Genomic DNA, 16,664 nt, shown 5'->3' on the forward strand with positions numbered 1-16,664 from the left:
ATAAGGTGGAGGACGGCAGCGAGCGACGGGGTAGGAAAATGGAGAAGATGCCTCTGATTTTTTTTTTTTAAATTTCTAATCCTCCGATTCAATCACCGCAGTGGGAAGAAGACGTCGTAACCTATCTCGTCCCCGCACCCTACCCTGTCATCTTCTCCTCATTCGTCTCCATTTTTCCACTGCAGTCGACCCACGATAAATCCCCAGATGCCACCATCGCGGTTGGCACAATGGGTTACGAAGCACCAAAATATCTCCTCACTGGACGAGCTACGAAAAAAACTGATATGTTTAGCTTCGGCGTCATCGTTCTTGAAGTCGCTAGTCGGAGACGACCGATTGAGAAAGAGACCACCACGGTTGACGGGATTGAATCGGAGGATTGAAAGGATGACCACCGCGATCGACGAGATTCATTTTTCGCCGTCGTCTCCATTTTCCTACTCCGTCACTTGTCTCTGCCCTCCACCCTATCTTTTCAATTTTCTCTTCGCCTCAATCGCCGCACAAATATTATATATATATATATATATATATATATATATATATATATATCAAGTATTAAATAAATATATACATAGTATCTTTAAATTTAGAAATAAAGAACGTGCGGGGCCAAATATTAAATATTAAATAAATATAATATAATATAATATAATATAATATATATATATATATATATATATTAAATATCTTTAAATTTAAAAATAAAGGAAGTTGGGTCCATACATTAAAGTCGTGGACCCGATCTACGACTTGAAAGTCTTATAGTTGATACATGAATTCCACAAAATTACCCTATTTTTGTTTATAGATTGCTTCTACTTTATTGTTGACATTATTTTTTAAAAATACATTATTTAAAAAAAATTCATATTTTCATAATCTTCTTAAAAAAAAGATCTTTCCCTTATCCAAAATTTCCAAAATTTTCTTTTTCCCCTGATTTCTTAAAAAAACTCTAACTTTTGCCCTTTCTTCCCCGATTTTCTCCAATAGTTCCGTTCGTGCGCCGCTCCGTCTCACGATTTGCTCTGCTTTCGTCAAATTGTCTGTTCGTCCATTCGTCCATTCGTCCATCGCTTCATTTCCTCCACAGCCACCGCGCACGGCTGAGGACAGTCACGTCAAACCATCCATTCATTTTCACCACAGTCACCGTCCATTCATCCATTCGTTTCCTCCACGAAGCTCTTGTATCCCTGGGTTTTGTGAAATTTCAAATTCTTGTGCTTGCTTGTACTGGAATGGGATGGGTATAAGGAACTACGGAAATGTTGCTACTCTCCTTCACTAACATATGTGTATGCTTGATGATGTGACGTCCTTCCTCTTGTTAATGCACTTTGTGCAATCTACTTGCGTCTTTTGCTTCCTCTTGTTAAATATTTTGATGCTTTAATATTTATCTAAATTGAAATGCTTTAATATTTCCTCTGTGATTTAGTTGTTATTTGCTTTCATTCTTGTTTCCATATGCACTCCCATGTAGAGTTTGTTCTTTTGAGCGCTAGTTTCTTCTGTTTCATCAATTAAAAGTTTTGTTTCTTCTTCAAGCTATATCTTTATCTTCTTTATGAATCTAATTTATGGATTATGGATATGTGTGGTACAATGTTTTATTACAAGTAACTTCAATCTAGAATAGAAAGAAAGAACAGAAAGCTAATTGTGATTCTCTTTGGTTCGCTTATTACAAGTCTTTGGTTTGCTTATCTTCTTATCTTGTTTATTTAGGAATTTTTGTTTTCCTATAATGCATTAGTCACGTTTTACATACTTGCTTGTTTAGATACGTCAAAACGTGAAAGACTTGTTGTTGGCTTTCAAGCTTGGGAATGGAAAGAGTTCAGAAAAAGACGTTGCAGATTTATCCAAGTATTATTCCACTCCTCATGTTGGGATATTTTTTAGTATCTTCTGTTAGGTACCTAAATAAAGAGGTTGTTAGAAAGTTTATTCTACCATTCAAGTATTATTCTACCCCTACACTATAAGTTTTTAGAAATTTTATCTCTACTTGGTTGTATTTGTTCACATCATTTCTTCTTCTCTTCATTTGAAAGTTTGTGTCTTTTCAACTTTTGTTCCTTTTCATAACATCAATAAGAACATAATTCTATATCAAAGTTGTTAGACTTAGAAGTTAAAGTTCTTAGTTTTAATGTTATTCTCATTGACCTTGACTTCTTTGTTTACTCATGTTGTAGAATTCTTTTGTCTTTGCTCTAAGCACATGGTAATTTCAATTGTTGGGCTGTTGTAATTTACTTTAGTTTATTTTTATGATTTTAGAGTTAGTTGAGTTTAGTTTTAATTTGGTAAGATGTTCTTTAATCATGCGTTATAAGACAAGCTTGTTGATTAAAAGTCTTTATGCAAAGTTTTAGATTTGTACTGTTTATCAGGATTTATGAAAAGGGTAGTTAGGTGGCAACGTAGCATATTCCATGCTTTTGGATAAATTTGGAGGGCCTTACATATTATCTACTTTTGCTTTGTTTGATATGCATCTTCCCTAGAAATCTTACTAAAGACCCCTCCTGCTAATCAGTACTTTTTTGTCTGATGGATGGATTTTAGGTTGGTGGTGAAATGAAATTTGTGCTTTCAAGCCATTTAGATTTTCCTACAGAGAGTCGTCAGATGGATAGGAAGTATAGCCGAGAATCGTCAGATGAGGATGTAGTGAAATGTAACAGGAGAACAAGCAGAGATAATGACAGACAAGATAGAGACAAAAGACATCAGGACAAAAATTTGCACAGAGAAGTAGAGAGAGGAAAATCTAAATGGAGATTCGTGATTAGAATTAAATAATTTGCGTGAGTCGTCCAACGCTGTAAAGCTGGTAAGATGTTTTCTTATTTTCTACGGCCTTATCAACTTTAGATTACAAAAATGACATGACCACAAGTTCAAATTCTTTGTAGGTACACTATGAGCAAATTTAAGATAGAAGTACCAAATTATATAATTGAAATTTTAATTATGCAGGTGTGAGATTTTCTTCTTAATTTTGGTGTCTATTATGCAACTAGAGCTCTCTTGGACTTACATTTGAGTGGAGGTTAGTCACCATTAATAATTTTCTATACATTTGAGTTGGATGGAATATATTTCCCCACTTTAAATTGATTATTCTAGGAAGTCTGAATAGAAGAATTGTGAATGCTGAACAGAATCACATTTATTTCAAGAATAGTTTAACTTTTTGTTTATTCAACCTTTCATAGTATCGTTTTATATGTGTATGTTTTGAGATGATCGGACTACAAACTTTTGAATATTGTTTTTCTTTTTTGCTAAAACTTGCTAAGTTTGATTGTAGGTTGTTGCTTCAAGAATTATTCGGTGAAACTTATTGGGAAGCTTCGTGAAGTATTTAACACTCGAAAAGACGAAATTATTGAGGGTCGAAACATAATTTTAATGTTTAATAGTCCTATAGTTAGTTATTTTATTTATCTTTATAAATTGAGCGTAGTTTGTGGAGAGACATTAATAGCCATACTATTCTTATTCTCTTACTGGTGGTTTGAATTAGTTAATTGTTATGTTTATTGAAAGTTGAGTTGTCGTGTATATAAATATTATATTAATTAGACATAGAGCTAAGTAGAACAATTTCTTCCTACGATAGAAGTTTGTGCTATTGTAAGTTGTAATGCCATTGGATTACTTTATAGCTATAATTAATTTGAGTTGATGGGAATATAATTAGTTTTTTGATAGAAAGTTTGAGTTGATTCAATTGTTCAATAAATGTGTAGTTTAGCATATTTGTGTATCCTCTTGCTTTACTTTTGTTCGTCATTGTTGGACTTCAAAATATGTGCAAGATAAATTATATAGATATTTTAAAATATATAATTTTTCATTTGAAAATAAAGAAAAAAAACATTGACAAGCAAATCGTGTCAAGAATAAACAAATTCTTGACATGTAGAAAATGTCAACAAATCTTATATTCTCGATGTTTATAAACTGTCAAGTATAGTTTTACTTGATGCATAAAAAGTGTCAAACAAAAAGTCCCTTATTCTTACACTAGATTAATCTTATATACATGACGTTTTTTACCTGTCAAATATAATTTTACTTGATACTTAAGAATTGTCGAGTAAACTTTCTTTATTCTTGACGCTGGACCTTATTCTTGAACTGGATTACTTGACGCATTGAAAAGCGTTGAGTAAACTCTTTTTTATAGTAGTGACACAACTTGAAACTCTTTGATGTGTTTATGTGGTCCTCACCTACATGTAGAGGTGTTCAAATAATCCGACAACCCAACTACCCGATTTAAATTGCAATGGTTAGGTTGGTTAGTTTTTATTTTGACTTGGGTTGGGTAAGGCTGAATTTTTTATGTTTTTTCCAGGTTGTTGGGTTCGGGTTACATTTTAAAAAATCCGGATTGACCCAACTCAACCCAAATTTATAATATTATTAAAATATATATTACAACTTATAAATATTATAATTCATATATATTATTGTGAAGTTTTTTTTTTCTTTTTTTGAAGTTTGTAATAGATATGTTGAACTTTGATATTTAACATTTGAATTTCATTTGAGTTTTATTATATTTTTTAGTTATTGAAATGTGTTGGAGACAAACTTAGTATTTTAAGTTAATAAATAATATACTTTTAAAAAAAAGAGAAAAAAAAAATTAATAACTTGACAAACCTAACCCTAGGGTTGAGTTGGATTGAAGATCTTATTGGGGATGTCAATTTGACGGACTCGAAAATTAGAGTTCGGTCCAAAAAATCTCCCTAACCCAACCTAATCCATTTACACCCCTACTTGCATGACTATGAAAGATAGACAGTAAGTGAATAAGTCTTGTTTTAGCTAAAAAAAATTACCTATCGTCTTGGGATAGGTGATGTAGAGTGGCTACTAAGTCAGGTCCCTCAAAGTACACGCAAGCTCAAGCTTAGCCATGTTCTCAACTTTTTCCTTGGGATGTTTTTCCTTCGATGTGCCTTTTTGCACAAATTTTCTCTTGTTGAGCTCCTCGCTCTCTAGCTTCTCTCATTCGTCTTATTTCCTTCCCGTCAAGTTCTGCAAAATACAACGAATAGTTTGTATCTTGTGAGGATTGAGTCATACAAAGAAAGAAAAATTAAAGAATGGATGAATGAAAGATTGAAAACTCTTTAAAAGAGAAATCAAGGTGCTTCCCGAAAATGGCGCAAATTTGATCGAACGATATTTTTCGACTAAATACAGATCACATAATTTACTACCCAATCACACACCAAGATCTAGTCTTTGTGGCAAGTTCGAATAGAAGACAGGGGCACAAATAATTTCTCGAGTAAATAGTTTCCAAACCAAGGCTAATCGATGGAGGGAGTTGAGGTTTATTCAATTACGAAGAATGTAAAAACTATGTGAAAAGTAAATTGATAATTCAATGATTAAAAGACCCTAACTTGGTTGCCCAAGTTCACTTTATTCAAAGTGTTTGCTCATCAAACTCACATCATTGAAAACCTTTTTTTTTATTATTGTTTAAATTGGCTGTACAAAATTCTCTTTTAATTTCTTGCCTTATTTAACTATTTCCTTATTGTTTTAGTTAAGGGATATTGACATTAGGGTGATTGATCGTATTACCTTATTGGTTTGTTGGTAGTTTGCTTTTAGGTTTTTTGTTTGGATGTCTTTGTGTTGTTGAAGCATATAGAATTATTTTGGTGTTTATTGTGTTGCTAGACAGACTATTTTTGTTCTTTTGCCTCTAGTGCTACATTGCCTAAGTCTACTACTCCATCGATATGATCTTGGAAGATAGCTTGTGCTTGACAAGTTGAACGACTTTGTTGAGAAAGGAAGTTGTAATAGATAGGGGGAGCCTAACAAAACTACAATGTTGGAGTTGAATAATTTAGAGGGAGTCTGATTCTATGAAGGAGAGTCAATCAAGTATCCACTACTTAGGAGGTTGTCTAAGTTATCATAAGTCTAATCTTGAAGTTTAACAAGATTACTTGAAAGGTAAGTTGTATATTTGTAATCCTTTTCATATACTCTAGCTAGTAAACATTCTTCTCGTTTGGGCTAAGTATCCTAGACATAGATGTATTGCACCGAATTAGGTTACCAAGTCTCATATGTTGTTTCTCTTTGATTTCGTTATTATTTGAATTACTTTATTGATTATTTTGTTATAACATTTGAACCATCATTGTATCACTGGTCTGCATCTGCTTTATTTTTTCAAAATTGGCCTACATTTAACTAATTCAATTAGAAAAGCTAACTAAATCGTCATGAATGTCAAATTAGTCTAATTCAAAAAGATGAAAAGCATTCGTTTAATTCTAGCTACTATTCAAGTGGTTTAATTCTAAACCAATTAGAACAATGCAACCTAATTTGGTTTACAAGCTAGACTAACATACCGCATCATAAATATCATGCACAATTTACAAGTAAATTGCACACGAATAGAAAGCAAACATCACATGTCCTCAAGCGTTTGACGATATGAATTAAAATCTACTCAAAACAGAATTGAGATCCGACATTACAATAGTTTAGTTCATGTCACGCCCTGCCCCAAAAGTTGCTTATTGCAACCTTGTAGAGGCGTGTCGCCTGGACCTTCCACGCTTACCACACCGCGTAGTAAACGCTGACACCAAGTAAGCAGAACTACTTCTCTTATTGTCCTCAACGCCAAGGCTTTGAACGCTAAGCTTTCTTAATGCATTAGCGGAAAAAATCAACTTAAATTTTACTAACTTCGTTTCAACGATTTGTTGATCACTTTCACTTTTACACCATTACGCGACAGACACGAGATAATACAGTGGAATGAATACAAACTTTCCCTTTATTAACTTAACACTTTTTACAAGGTTCAATTGCAACTTATAATTTTCCTTACCACAAAGCTTAAAACATAATCTCACAGCTTCCTTTTACCTATCTCAGATTTTTTAACTTTGTGTCTGGTTTACTCACCTCATCGTGTAGCAATGCACCTTGTTCTCACCTTGTCTTTCGGTATACAGCTCTTCGAGTTAGGGTCATTAGGATTTCAAAAATCCCTTTCTTCAACCCCTTCCCGCGAGTCATTAACGTCCTAATTCGAGGATAACCCTCCACAACCCTTTCATTTGTGCATTGTCGATCACCACTTATTGCTGTAGGTACCTAGAGTTGTAAAGGCACAATTTAGTCCTTAACCTAGAGCTGGATGGTGATGTATGTCACGACTTATGAATATTTACCAATTTACCCCTAATTTTTGTTTTGTCCGTTCTTCTTCGTTTGACATCCGTTTTAGGTGATTTTTATTGCGTTGGATTTGTATTGGAGTCTTCTTTCCTAGTCTACACAAAAATATTAAAATAATGAATATATATATACTATGAATTGTGAATAGTATCATAGTATACAAATAAATTGGTCAATAATTACCCTAACACATACTCAAGCAGCGTCATGTGAGTTACTTGGGATTTTCACCAGCTTCTAGTGGTAGATTGAATTTTCCTTTGACGACAACAACTAATAATAGTAAACAAATGGGCTAGCACACTTACTTATCTTACATAGTAATTATGTAGTCACCAGAATCACACAATAAGGAATAACATTATAATATTCTCATAAACAGATCATACTCCTTATGTATCACATTTACAACACGTCTCTACCTGATTATGGAAGTCATTGGAAAGCATTTCTTCCACTGACGAAAGATTCACAAATACTAACTATTTATGGAAAGCATTCGTAACTGGTTCCTCCATCGTCAAGGATTCACAGATATTCTCTCACGATAACTACTAAAAAGCAACAATAGTTATAGAGATACTCACTTGGATCGGAAAGAATTGTCCACGAACATTTATTCGCAACTCATATATATATAAGCAAAGAAAAATTTAAACATAAAAGAAAAATTTTATAAATCACGTCGGAATCTTATTTATCGCTCACTCATATACTATAGCCTTAATCTCTTCCTTTTTTGTTGTTGGATTCCTCTTCTCGCCTAGCGGTTTCCTTATCTATCGCTCAGTGCTTCGAATCTTCCTTATCACTTTCATCAGAAAGTATAATACTTTTGAAAGCTCCTTTTCCTCTTTGGCCTTTGGCCCTTTTTAAAGTGACCTATCATATCCGAGGATCGTTTCAATACTTTGTACGTGTCTTCTTACCTACTCACCACATCATGCAACCAACCTGAGCTCGACACATGGGCTATCCGTCAGCGGCGATTGGACTTTCTCCTCGAGACACACACCTTATCACTTTGGAAAGCCAAACTCTTAAATCGCCTAACTCTCCTATCTTCTCAGGAAGCAGCAGGCATTTATTTCCTCTCATTAAGTGGTCAAGTCATCTTGACAAGACACTTATTCGCCTCCTTTCTTAGGTGTAGACACTTCTTTTCCACATTACTATGCTAAACACCTAACTTTTGGCGTTTAACGTATGCTTCTTCCTCGTCAGTTTATTCTCATCGCGTTCGCTTGCCTTCTCGTGATGGAACTTAGACTTAAGCACTTATTGTTGCATCACATTCCTCCCTCATTCATTCTTCCCCACGGGATGTCCTATCCTCATCTTCTCTGAGACCTTCTTTCTGTGGGTCAAGGCCTCATGCACATTCCTTGTCGTTTGGCCTTTATTGTGTTGGCGGTACTTGATCAGGATCTCACAGTTCAAATCCTCACAAATGCAATGAAATAGTATAAAAACCTTAGTATCCTAAGCTAGAAATTAGTACCATAACTCATTATTGACATGCCTAGCAATGGAGAAAAGAATAGAAACATAAACAATCTGAGAGAGCTTAAAAACCAAAGAGAAAATCGTCAAAGATCGGGATCCAAGATATGTCAAATGGGTGGTGGAAGAAAAAGTATATATAGTTTGCAATAGTGCCACGACGTTGATGGGCCGACATGTGTGGATTAACTTCATAGTGCCATGATGCTATGTGCTAATTTTCAGAAATAGTAAAGCTATTGAATTACTGCGCTGTGACGAAGGCATAGGCTAATTTTAGTCTTTTCCTTCATGCATGCTTTGACCTGGTTGGTGCCTTTTTCCTTCAACTTCGCCAAATTTAGCTCCATATCGACATCACACAGTATTCTACCTTTGAGTTGTTTGTTGCGTACAAAATAATCGAATAGAAACGAGGATGATCCCAAAGTAAGCGAGATTAGATATAGCACATATTCAATGCTATCATCGAGAAGTAATTATGTTCACTTCAACACCAGGCAACTAGCGACTACGACCAATTCTATGCGACCATATTGAAGCATCCAAATCCATGCAAGCGTCACTTTGTTCCAACAAGTGCTTTTGGTCTTTGAGGGATGTTGGATTTAGTAGAGCCCAATAAGTAATAATGTGTGTTTGTGCTTAGTTGTGTTTGGCTTAACTAGTGTGGTTTGGACTTTGGCTACCTGCCAATATGTTAATAGATGACCTTTTTTTTTTTAATTTTCTTTTAGAAACTTTTTTGACTAAAGTTATTAATCCTATTTAAACAAGTTGAACTCAAATGAACATATGGCGAAGGCAAGTAGTCTTAAATTGGGTGATAGATCCAAATTTTTTATTCAATAGTCACTTTGTTTCGCTTGACTTAATATATAGTATAACATTTGTTAGCCATGAATAGGTTTAGGAATATCTTTGAGAATGATTTGGACATGATTAAAATCACTTTTATTATTATTATTATCAAAATCGCTTTTATCTAAAATAATTAATCATGTTTGGCGATAAAATAAAATTGGCTTTTAAAAAAATATAAAATCACTTTAAATTGATTTTTGAAGTAGAACCAAGTGATTCTTCTTCGGTGGAATCACTTTTAGCATTTTTAAAGCTTATTAAAAATAAATTAATAAAATTAGATATTTATTAGAATTTTCGGGTGATCATATTTCTGACCACTGTTTTTGCCCAACTGTTGACGATCCCGCCCTGAATAATTTTATACATTATTATTATTATTATTATTATTATTATTATTATTATTAGTACTACTATATATTATATATTATTATTATTTTAGTTGATTTAATTAATAATTAAATGAATTAAATCTTTTAATTAAATTTTAAACAAACAATTGTTAAAATTTTTAATGTTATTAATTTAAATTTATTTTAAATAAAAATAATAATTAAAAAAATATAAATGGAGAACTTTTTCCTGCAATGACCTAATCCTCGATCTTGAGTCCTTAAAACGATAAATGGGGCAGAGACAGAGATGAAGAATGTTCCTCAGCTTTACCTTGGCCTCGTTCACAACCTTTTTATTAACTTCAGCAATCACTATTGTTAGTCCCTAGTAATCATTTTTCAGTGACCACCACCGGCAAATGTTTCCAACTACAATTGTTTGTGGCTAACTTTATAATAAAAATATTTACAAAAAAAATGTAAAAATAAGTTAATAAAAATAATTTATTATAATAATTAGTTAAATAATTTTTAAATATAAAATATAATTGGGTAATTTTAAAATAACTTTTGAAATCAAATATATGGATTGAAAATCATTTTTAAAGGTTTGGAACCAAAGAAAGAATGGATTAATTTTACAAAAGGGATTGTACACCTAAATATTTGTTTTAATCTAAAATGAGTATTCCAAATATGACTCCAAACACAGCCTAACAAATGGATCCTAATTCATTCTCTTTGTTTATATTGTTTTGATTACAAATTTATGAAAAAGAAAAATGAAAGATAATGAATGAAAGGATGGAAAGTGAAAATGCATGCACAACAATAGTAATATAGGAGAGAGAGTGGTTGAAGGAAAACGTCTATGACCAATTCAAAAAGTGGTCTTTTTATAATTTGTAAAATCACAATACAACCAAACAAAGCCATTACGATCCTTTCTCTCAAACACCTGTTCTTTTCCAATAGAAGCGCGTTCATATTGATGTTTACACTTCCCCTAAACTGAATTTACCAGAATCTCCCTCAACTCTCAACTCTCAACTCTCAACTCTCAATATATAAACATAAACGCATAACCAAATGTACTAAACCAAGTGGATCTCAAACTGAGAAAAGATAGCTAGGGGAGACACTTTCAAACAACCTAGCTCGAAAGGAAATGGCAATGCAAGAAGAAGAAGAAGAAGAATCTATCCATGAGTACCCACCCGGCTTTCGGTTTTACCCGACAGAGGAGGAGCTCCTTTCCTTCTATCTCCCTCACCAGCTTCAAACTCAGCTCCCCGAAAAGCACCGCGTTATCCCCCTCCTCAACATTTACGACTTCGACCCATGGGACCTCCCCAGTAACTACTTTTCTATTTCTTCTCTACCTTCCTATTTTTTCTTTTTTTAATTTTTACTTTTCAATTTAAAAAACTTACCATGTAACATCAGAAGTTTTCCCCCATAAAATGTAAAAATAAAAGACGAATGGTAAATTTAAATTTTCATGGTATTCGATCTATAGTTTTCGGTGAGATTCAAATCAACTATCATGGGAAAAATTGTAAAGAAAACGTTGTAATTATTATATAAGTTGGCTATTTTTATGATGTAGGAGTTAATTTCTACAATGAGAGTCCGATTTTAATGAAATTTAAGGTTCCAATGTTTACCATTGAAACTAGTTTGAAGGTGCTACGCAAGCGTGGTTTTGTAATTTGCCCATTAGTTTTTTCTTTTTCTTGTTTTTTCTTCTTAATATAATAGTAATTAGGAAAAAAGAAACAAATTGGGAGTAAACTTGAATTTAATTTAATTGAATTGAGGTTTTGGGTGAATCAGAGTTTGCCGGGGAGCTGTGCAAAGGGGACAACGAGCAATGGTTCTTCTTTGTTCCTCGCCAAGAAAGAGAAGCGCGGGGAGGCCGTCCAAGCAGAACCACCGCCGCCGGCTACTGGAAAGCCACCGGCTCTCCTGTCTATGTCTACTCCTCCGCCAGCAAAGTCATCGGACTCAAAAAGACAATGGTCTTTTACAAAGGCAGAGCCCCCACCGGTACCAAAACCAAATGGAAGATGCACGAGTACAGAGCAATCGACGATTCCGCCAAGGTTTCATAAATCCCTAAATATTCAATCCAATCCAAGATTTGCTCTGTTTTCTGATTTCACTTTTTTTTTTTTTTAATTTTTAATTTTTATTTTGTGTTTTCAGTTGAGGCACGAATTCAGTCTCTGCCGAGTTTATGTGATTTCCGGATGCTTTCGGGCCTTCGACCGTCGGCCGATGGAAGTCATCGCCGCCGCTCGGAAGAATGCCGATCCGAAAATGAAGGGGAAAGTTACGTCTCCGGAGATTTCGTGTTCGGCGGCGGCGATGGTGCACTGTGACGGAAGTGGCAGTAATTGGAGGATGGATGAAGATGAGAAATTCGAAGAATCCATTTGGGAATGGGAGAAAATGGATTGGCCCTAGAAATGGATTTCTCCAAGCCTATTCAAAAAAAAAAAAAAGAAAAAAGAAAAATTAAGAAATTATTGGTATAATTAGAGGGGAATTGTTATTAAGAAATTATTGGTATTAATTAGAGGTGAATTGTTATAAATGGCGCAACAAAACAACCAAAACTACTCCTAGAGTATAACAAAATATTTAAATAGGAAATTGAGATAAATTTTGTTATATTTACTAAATAGTTTTAGTATTTTACGAATATCTCCTTAGTTAGAAACTATTCAATTAATTTTAGTCCCAAGTTTATATGTAGGTATTCTTTTTTATTTTTTTTACAATACTAAACGTCATGTATTTTTTTTACATAAATGTATTAGCCAAATATGGAGAAATTATAATAAATGGCAAAACTTTTGAAAATATATGTATAATAGAGCAAGTTTTCATATTCTATCGAGGATATAACCTTTCGTAATATTTTGTAAATATTTTAGTTTATTTTATCATATTTGTAAATGCCCCTCAAAAAATTTGTGTTGATGTTTATAATTGTGATATGAATTAGTTTATTTGTAAATGTGCAAATTTCAGGGTTGAGATATAAAGGAAATGGTTCGATTATTCTAAATCTTAAAAAAAAAAATATTAGAGAAAACTACCATTTTAGTCCCAAATTTTAATGAATATGTGCTCTTAGTTCATGAGTTTTAAAAATGTACATTTCTACTCTACAAGTTTATAAGAATAAACCTATTTGATCTTCGAATTTTCAAAATTTATCTTTTTGTAGTCACTAGATTTTAGAAAATATAGGTTAATAAGGTCCTAAAAGTATTTTATATTTGATTTTTTAAAATTAATTATATGACATTTACAGTTAGGAAAAAATAGTTTTACTTAAGATATGATTTTAAGAAGTTATTCTTCTAATTTAAAATGTCTTGTAACGGTTTAAAATGAAGTTATTTGAGTGACTTTTTAAACTTATTTTTAAAAACTTAGAAACTAAAAATGTATGTTTTAAAATTTTGAGGACTAAATTGGTCTATTCTTATAAACTCACTAAAAATGTCTATTTTGTTTAGATTCATGGACCGAACACATATTCATCAAAATCTAACGATAAAAAAATGTAATATTCCCAAGAAAAAAATTATTACGTTGAAGGCAAGTGTGCGTGGTTTTTTTTTTTTTTTTTTTTTTGCAATAATTTTATATATTTATTTATGTAATTAAGTAAGAGATTTATTGGTTATTGAAATTGTTATGTTCCATAATAGAACATATATCTTAAATTTTGAAAATTATATTAACTAAAATTTTGAATTTTTAATGAAATAAAATTAATAGAAAAATACAGATATTTCTTAGAAAGTTTAAAGTTTAAATTAATATAATTATTAATTTAAAATTTAAAGTGATAGAATCAGTTAATTAGGAAGTGAATACCTTTCATAATCTATCTACAACATGTGAACGTGTAGATAATGCTCAAATTCATGTATAAATTGTGGTCATCCAGGGAAGATTGAGTCCAAATACACTATTTTATCTCTTCTTTTAAAAATATTTATGGAGTTTTATGTTAAGAATTACATCATTTTCAATCTATTTTTGCGATTCACTCTTATCAATTCTCAGTCACAAAACTCATGAAAAGGGGTCCTTATTGACGCTATCTGAATTCGTATTTGACTTGGTTTATGTTTAAATAATTATATATATATATATATATATATATATACATACACACAGAGTTTTCTATAGGTATAGTAGAATAAATTTAAATGTTTATAAAATATAATAATTTTAGATATTTATATCTTTAATAGATATTGATAAATTTTTATTAGTATTTATGATCAATTTTTTTTAAAATTTTTTTACTAAATCTTGTGCAGTTTACATAAGTAGATGTATTTAACTTTAGATCTAATATTTGGTAATTATGTAGACACTGTATTGTAACTGTTTTCTTTTTCTTTTTGAAAAATTGTTATTTTATCTCCATCTTTTATAATATTTGCATCTTCCTAATTAAGTAAAATGATTGAATTATTGAACAAGCTTAAGAACAAAAACACATTTTAAAAACTTCCTTCTCAAGTTTTAAAAATTTGACTTGATTATTTTTTACTATCGGAAAGAAACTAGAAAACAAATGATGAAATTTGGAGGCTGTAAATAATATTATAGGCCTAAATTTCAAAATAAAAAACTAAAGAACAAAACACGTCAAATTTAGTTTTTTGTTTTTGTTTAGGAACATCATTAAACTTGTTTTCCCTCGATTTCTTATAATAATTGATTCTCACCCATCACACTTTCCTAACTTTTAAAATAAATTTAAGGAATCTTTTAAAAAATATAATAAATTATTTACAATAATCTTGAAAACAAAAAAAGTTTACAGGTCTAGGATGAAAAATAGAAAAAATGCCCAATCAACAACATTGTAATATATTTGGTATACGATAATTTATATTTGGTTATTGTTTGATACACGACGCTTAGATTTGGATAACCAAATTTAAACGATTTGTTTTTTCAATTCTTGATTATACGATCGTTTAGATTTGATCGTTTAAACGATTTTTTTTTTAAAATTTGGTACACATTTAAATTTGACTAAATGAATTTGAAACACGATAGTTTAGATTTAGATTTTTTTTAAATACTTTTGCTTTTAGATTTGGTTACCTCAATCTAAATAATTTTTTTCAATATTCTTCGTACAACGACTATTTTTTTTGTATAGGATCGTTTAGATTTTACGACGTTTTTTTTTTTCAAATCTACATGATTTGAACAACTAAATAGAAGTTTGAAAAAAGAAATTTTTTATATTTAATATACGATTTTGAATCAAATAACAGTTTGAAAAAAAAAAGAAGAAAGACAATCGAAATAAATTGCAGCGACGATGACTAGGTTTTATTAGGCGTACCGTAAATATTTATATTTATGAAAAGTTCATTTAAAAAAAAAGTATTTAAAAACATAAATAAGAAAAATAGATAAGCAAACAAAAAGCAGGAAATAGTGAAGGAGTATTTAGGCGGTTGGTGTTAGAAAAGTAGAAAAGTTAGGGAAGGGAGCATAATAAATAAAATAAATGATTTTAGCTCCCTTTACCCTACAAAATAAATCTTTGGAACATTTTCTTATAAAATTGTGGAGGAGAGAGAGAGAGAGTGTGTGTGTGTGTATATGTGGAGAGTAATGTCAAATTAACAGGTGTAACACAAATAACCCAACTTTAGGAGGCTAACTTCAAATTAGGGGAAACCAAGCACACGAAAAGGTCAAACAATTAGTTGTTTCCCACTTTTTCATCAACCACTTCACAGTCCTTTGATTTTTTTTTAAAGGGATCCCTATTACTATCAATTTTCATTTTCAAACCCAACATATAATACCAAATTATAACTCCGTTTAAATCTTCCCAATTTTATTATGTTTTAATAAAACATATTTGTTATATAAAATTTTAAAATCCTTTCATCAATTCTGAATTACAATATCCTATTATTAAGTTGAGGTTAACCTTCACAAAGCTCAGATTTAATTGTGCATTTTTAAAAATTATAAAAACACATTTGTTATTTGATGAAAACAGCTAATATTTTAATATTAAATCTTACATTTACTGGTTGGCACTTTAAACCTACTAAAAAAATAATGAAATCTAGACTGTCAACAGAAAAAATCTGTTTGAATTGCAAGAAATTTAAAATTTAAGTTAATCCAAAGTATTAATTTAGATTCAGGCAATATTTATTTTTGTTGTTAAGAAGAGGTCTATTTAATTGGTCACTTTTAATCTCAAAATTTGAATTGTAATTGTCAATGGTCCTTAAACCATTTGACCGTTAGTTAAGTCTGCGGAATACTAACTAGATTGGTAAAGGTTATGATAAATGTGCTTAAAACTTAAAAACTTAATACTTTGACTGACTTCCAATTATCTACGAAAAACATGTTCTTTCAAGAATATATTTTCTTTTAAATACTTTATTTATAATGAGTTTAAAATTTAATCACTTCTATCTTTGGTGAAGTTAGATCTTTTTATAAGTGTATATATATAATTTTATTTAAAAACTATTTTCTCAAAGTTTGGTTTTGAGGGTTTTCTTTAAAATAGATTATTTTTTAATTTCATTTTTAAAAAATGCATTTTGATATAGAATATCAAATCTAATTTCAATTCTAAAAGACCAATATATTAAGCCACTTTAATTCTAATGG

The 16,664-nt window shown here is 31.2% G+C and overlaps 1 protein-coding gene and 1 long non-coding RNA gene across 4 annotated transcripts; both read left to right on the forward strand.

Annotated features, from left to right (window-relative positions):
• The first annotated feature begins 921 nt into the window (after positions 1-921).
• LOC103499915 (uncharacterized) lies at positions 922-3,738 on the forward strand. Of its 3 annotated transcripts, none has more exons than XR_539944.3 (5): positions 922-1,318; positions 1,793-1,878; positions 2,584-2,851; positions 2,998-3,070; positions 3,332-3,738. It is a non-coding gene; the product is annotated as an uncharacterized LOC103499915 (long non-coding RNA). The 3 variants fall into 3 exon arrangements; XR_539943.3 differs by having other exon boundaries at positions 922-1,304; XR_007815818.1 differs by having other exon boundaries at positions 923-1,878.
• Positions 3,739-11,045: 7,307 nt separating this feature from the next.
• Positions 11,046-12,864, forward strand: LOC103499906 (NAC domain-containing protein 90-like). Its single transcript, XM_008463050.3, has 3 exons — positions 11,046-11,320; positions 11,802-12,070; positions 12,174-12,864. Exons 1-3 carry the CDS (start codon positions 11,134-11,136, stop codon positions 12,432-12,434), a joined length of 717 nt encoding a protein of 238 aa, XP_008461272.2. The 5' UTR covers positions 11,046-11,133; the 3' UTR covers positions 12,435-12,864.
• Positions 12,865-16,664: the final 3,800 nt, after the last annotated feature.

The sequence above is a fragment of the Cucumis melo genome, chromosome 12 (genome assembly GCF_025177605.1).
Source record: "Cucumis melo cultivar AY chromosome 12, USDA_Cmelo_AY_1.0, whole genome shotgun sequence".
Classification (NCBI taxonomy): domain Eukaryota; kingdom Viridiplantae; phylum Streptophyta; class Magnoliopsida; order Cucurbitales; family Cucurbitaceae; genus Cucumis; species Cucumis melo.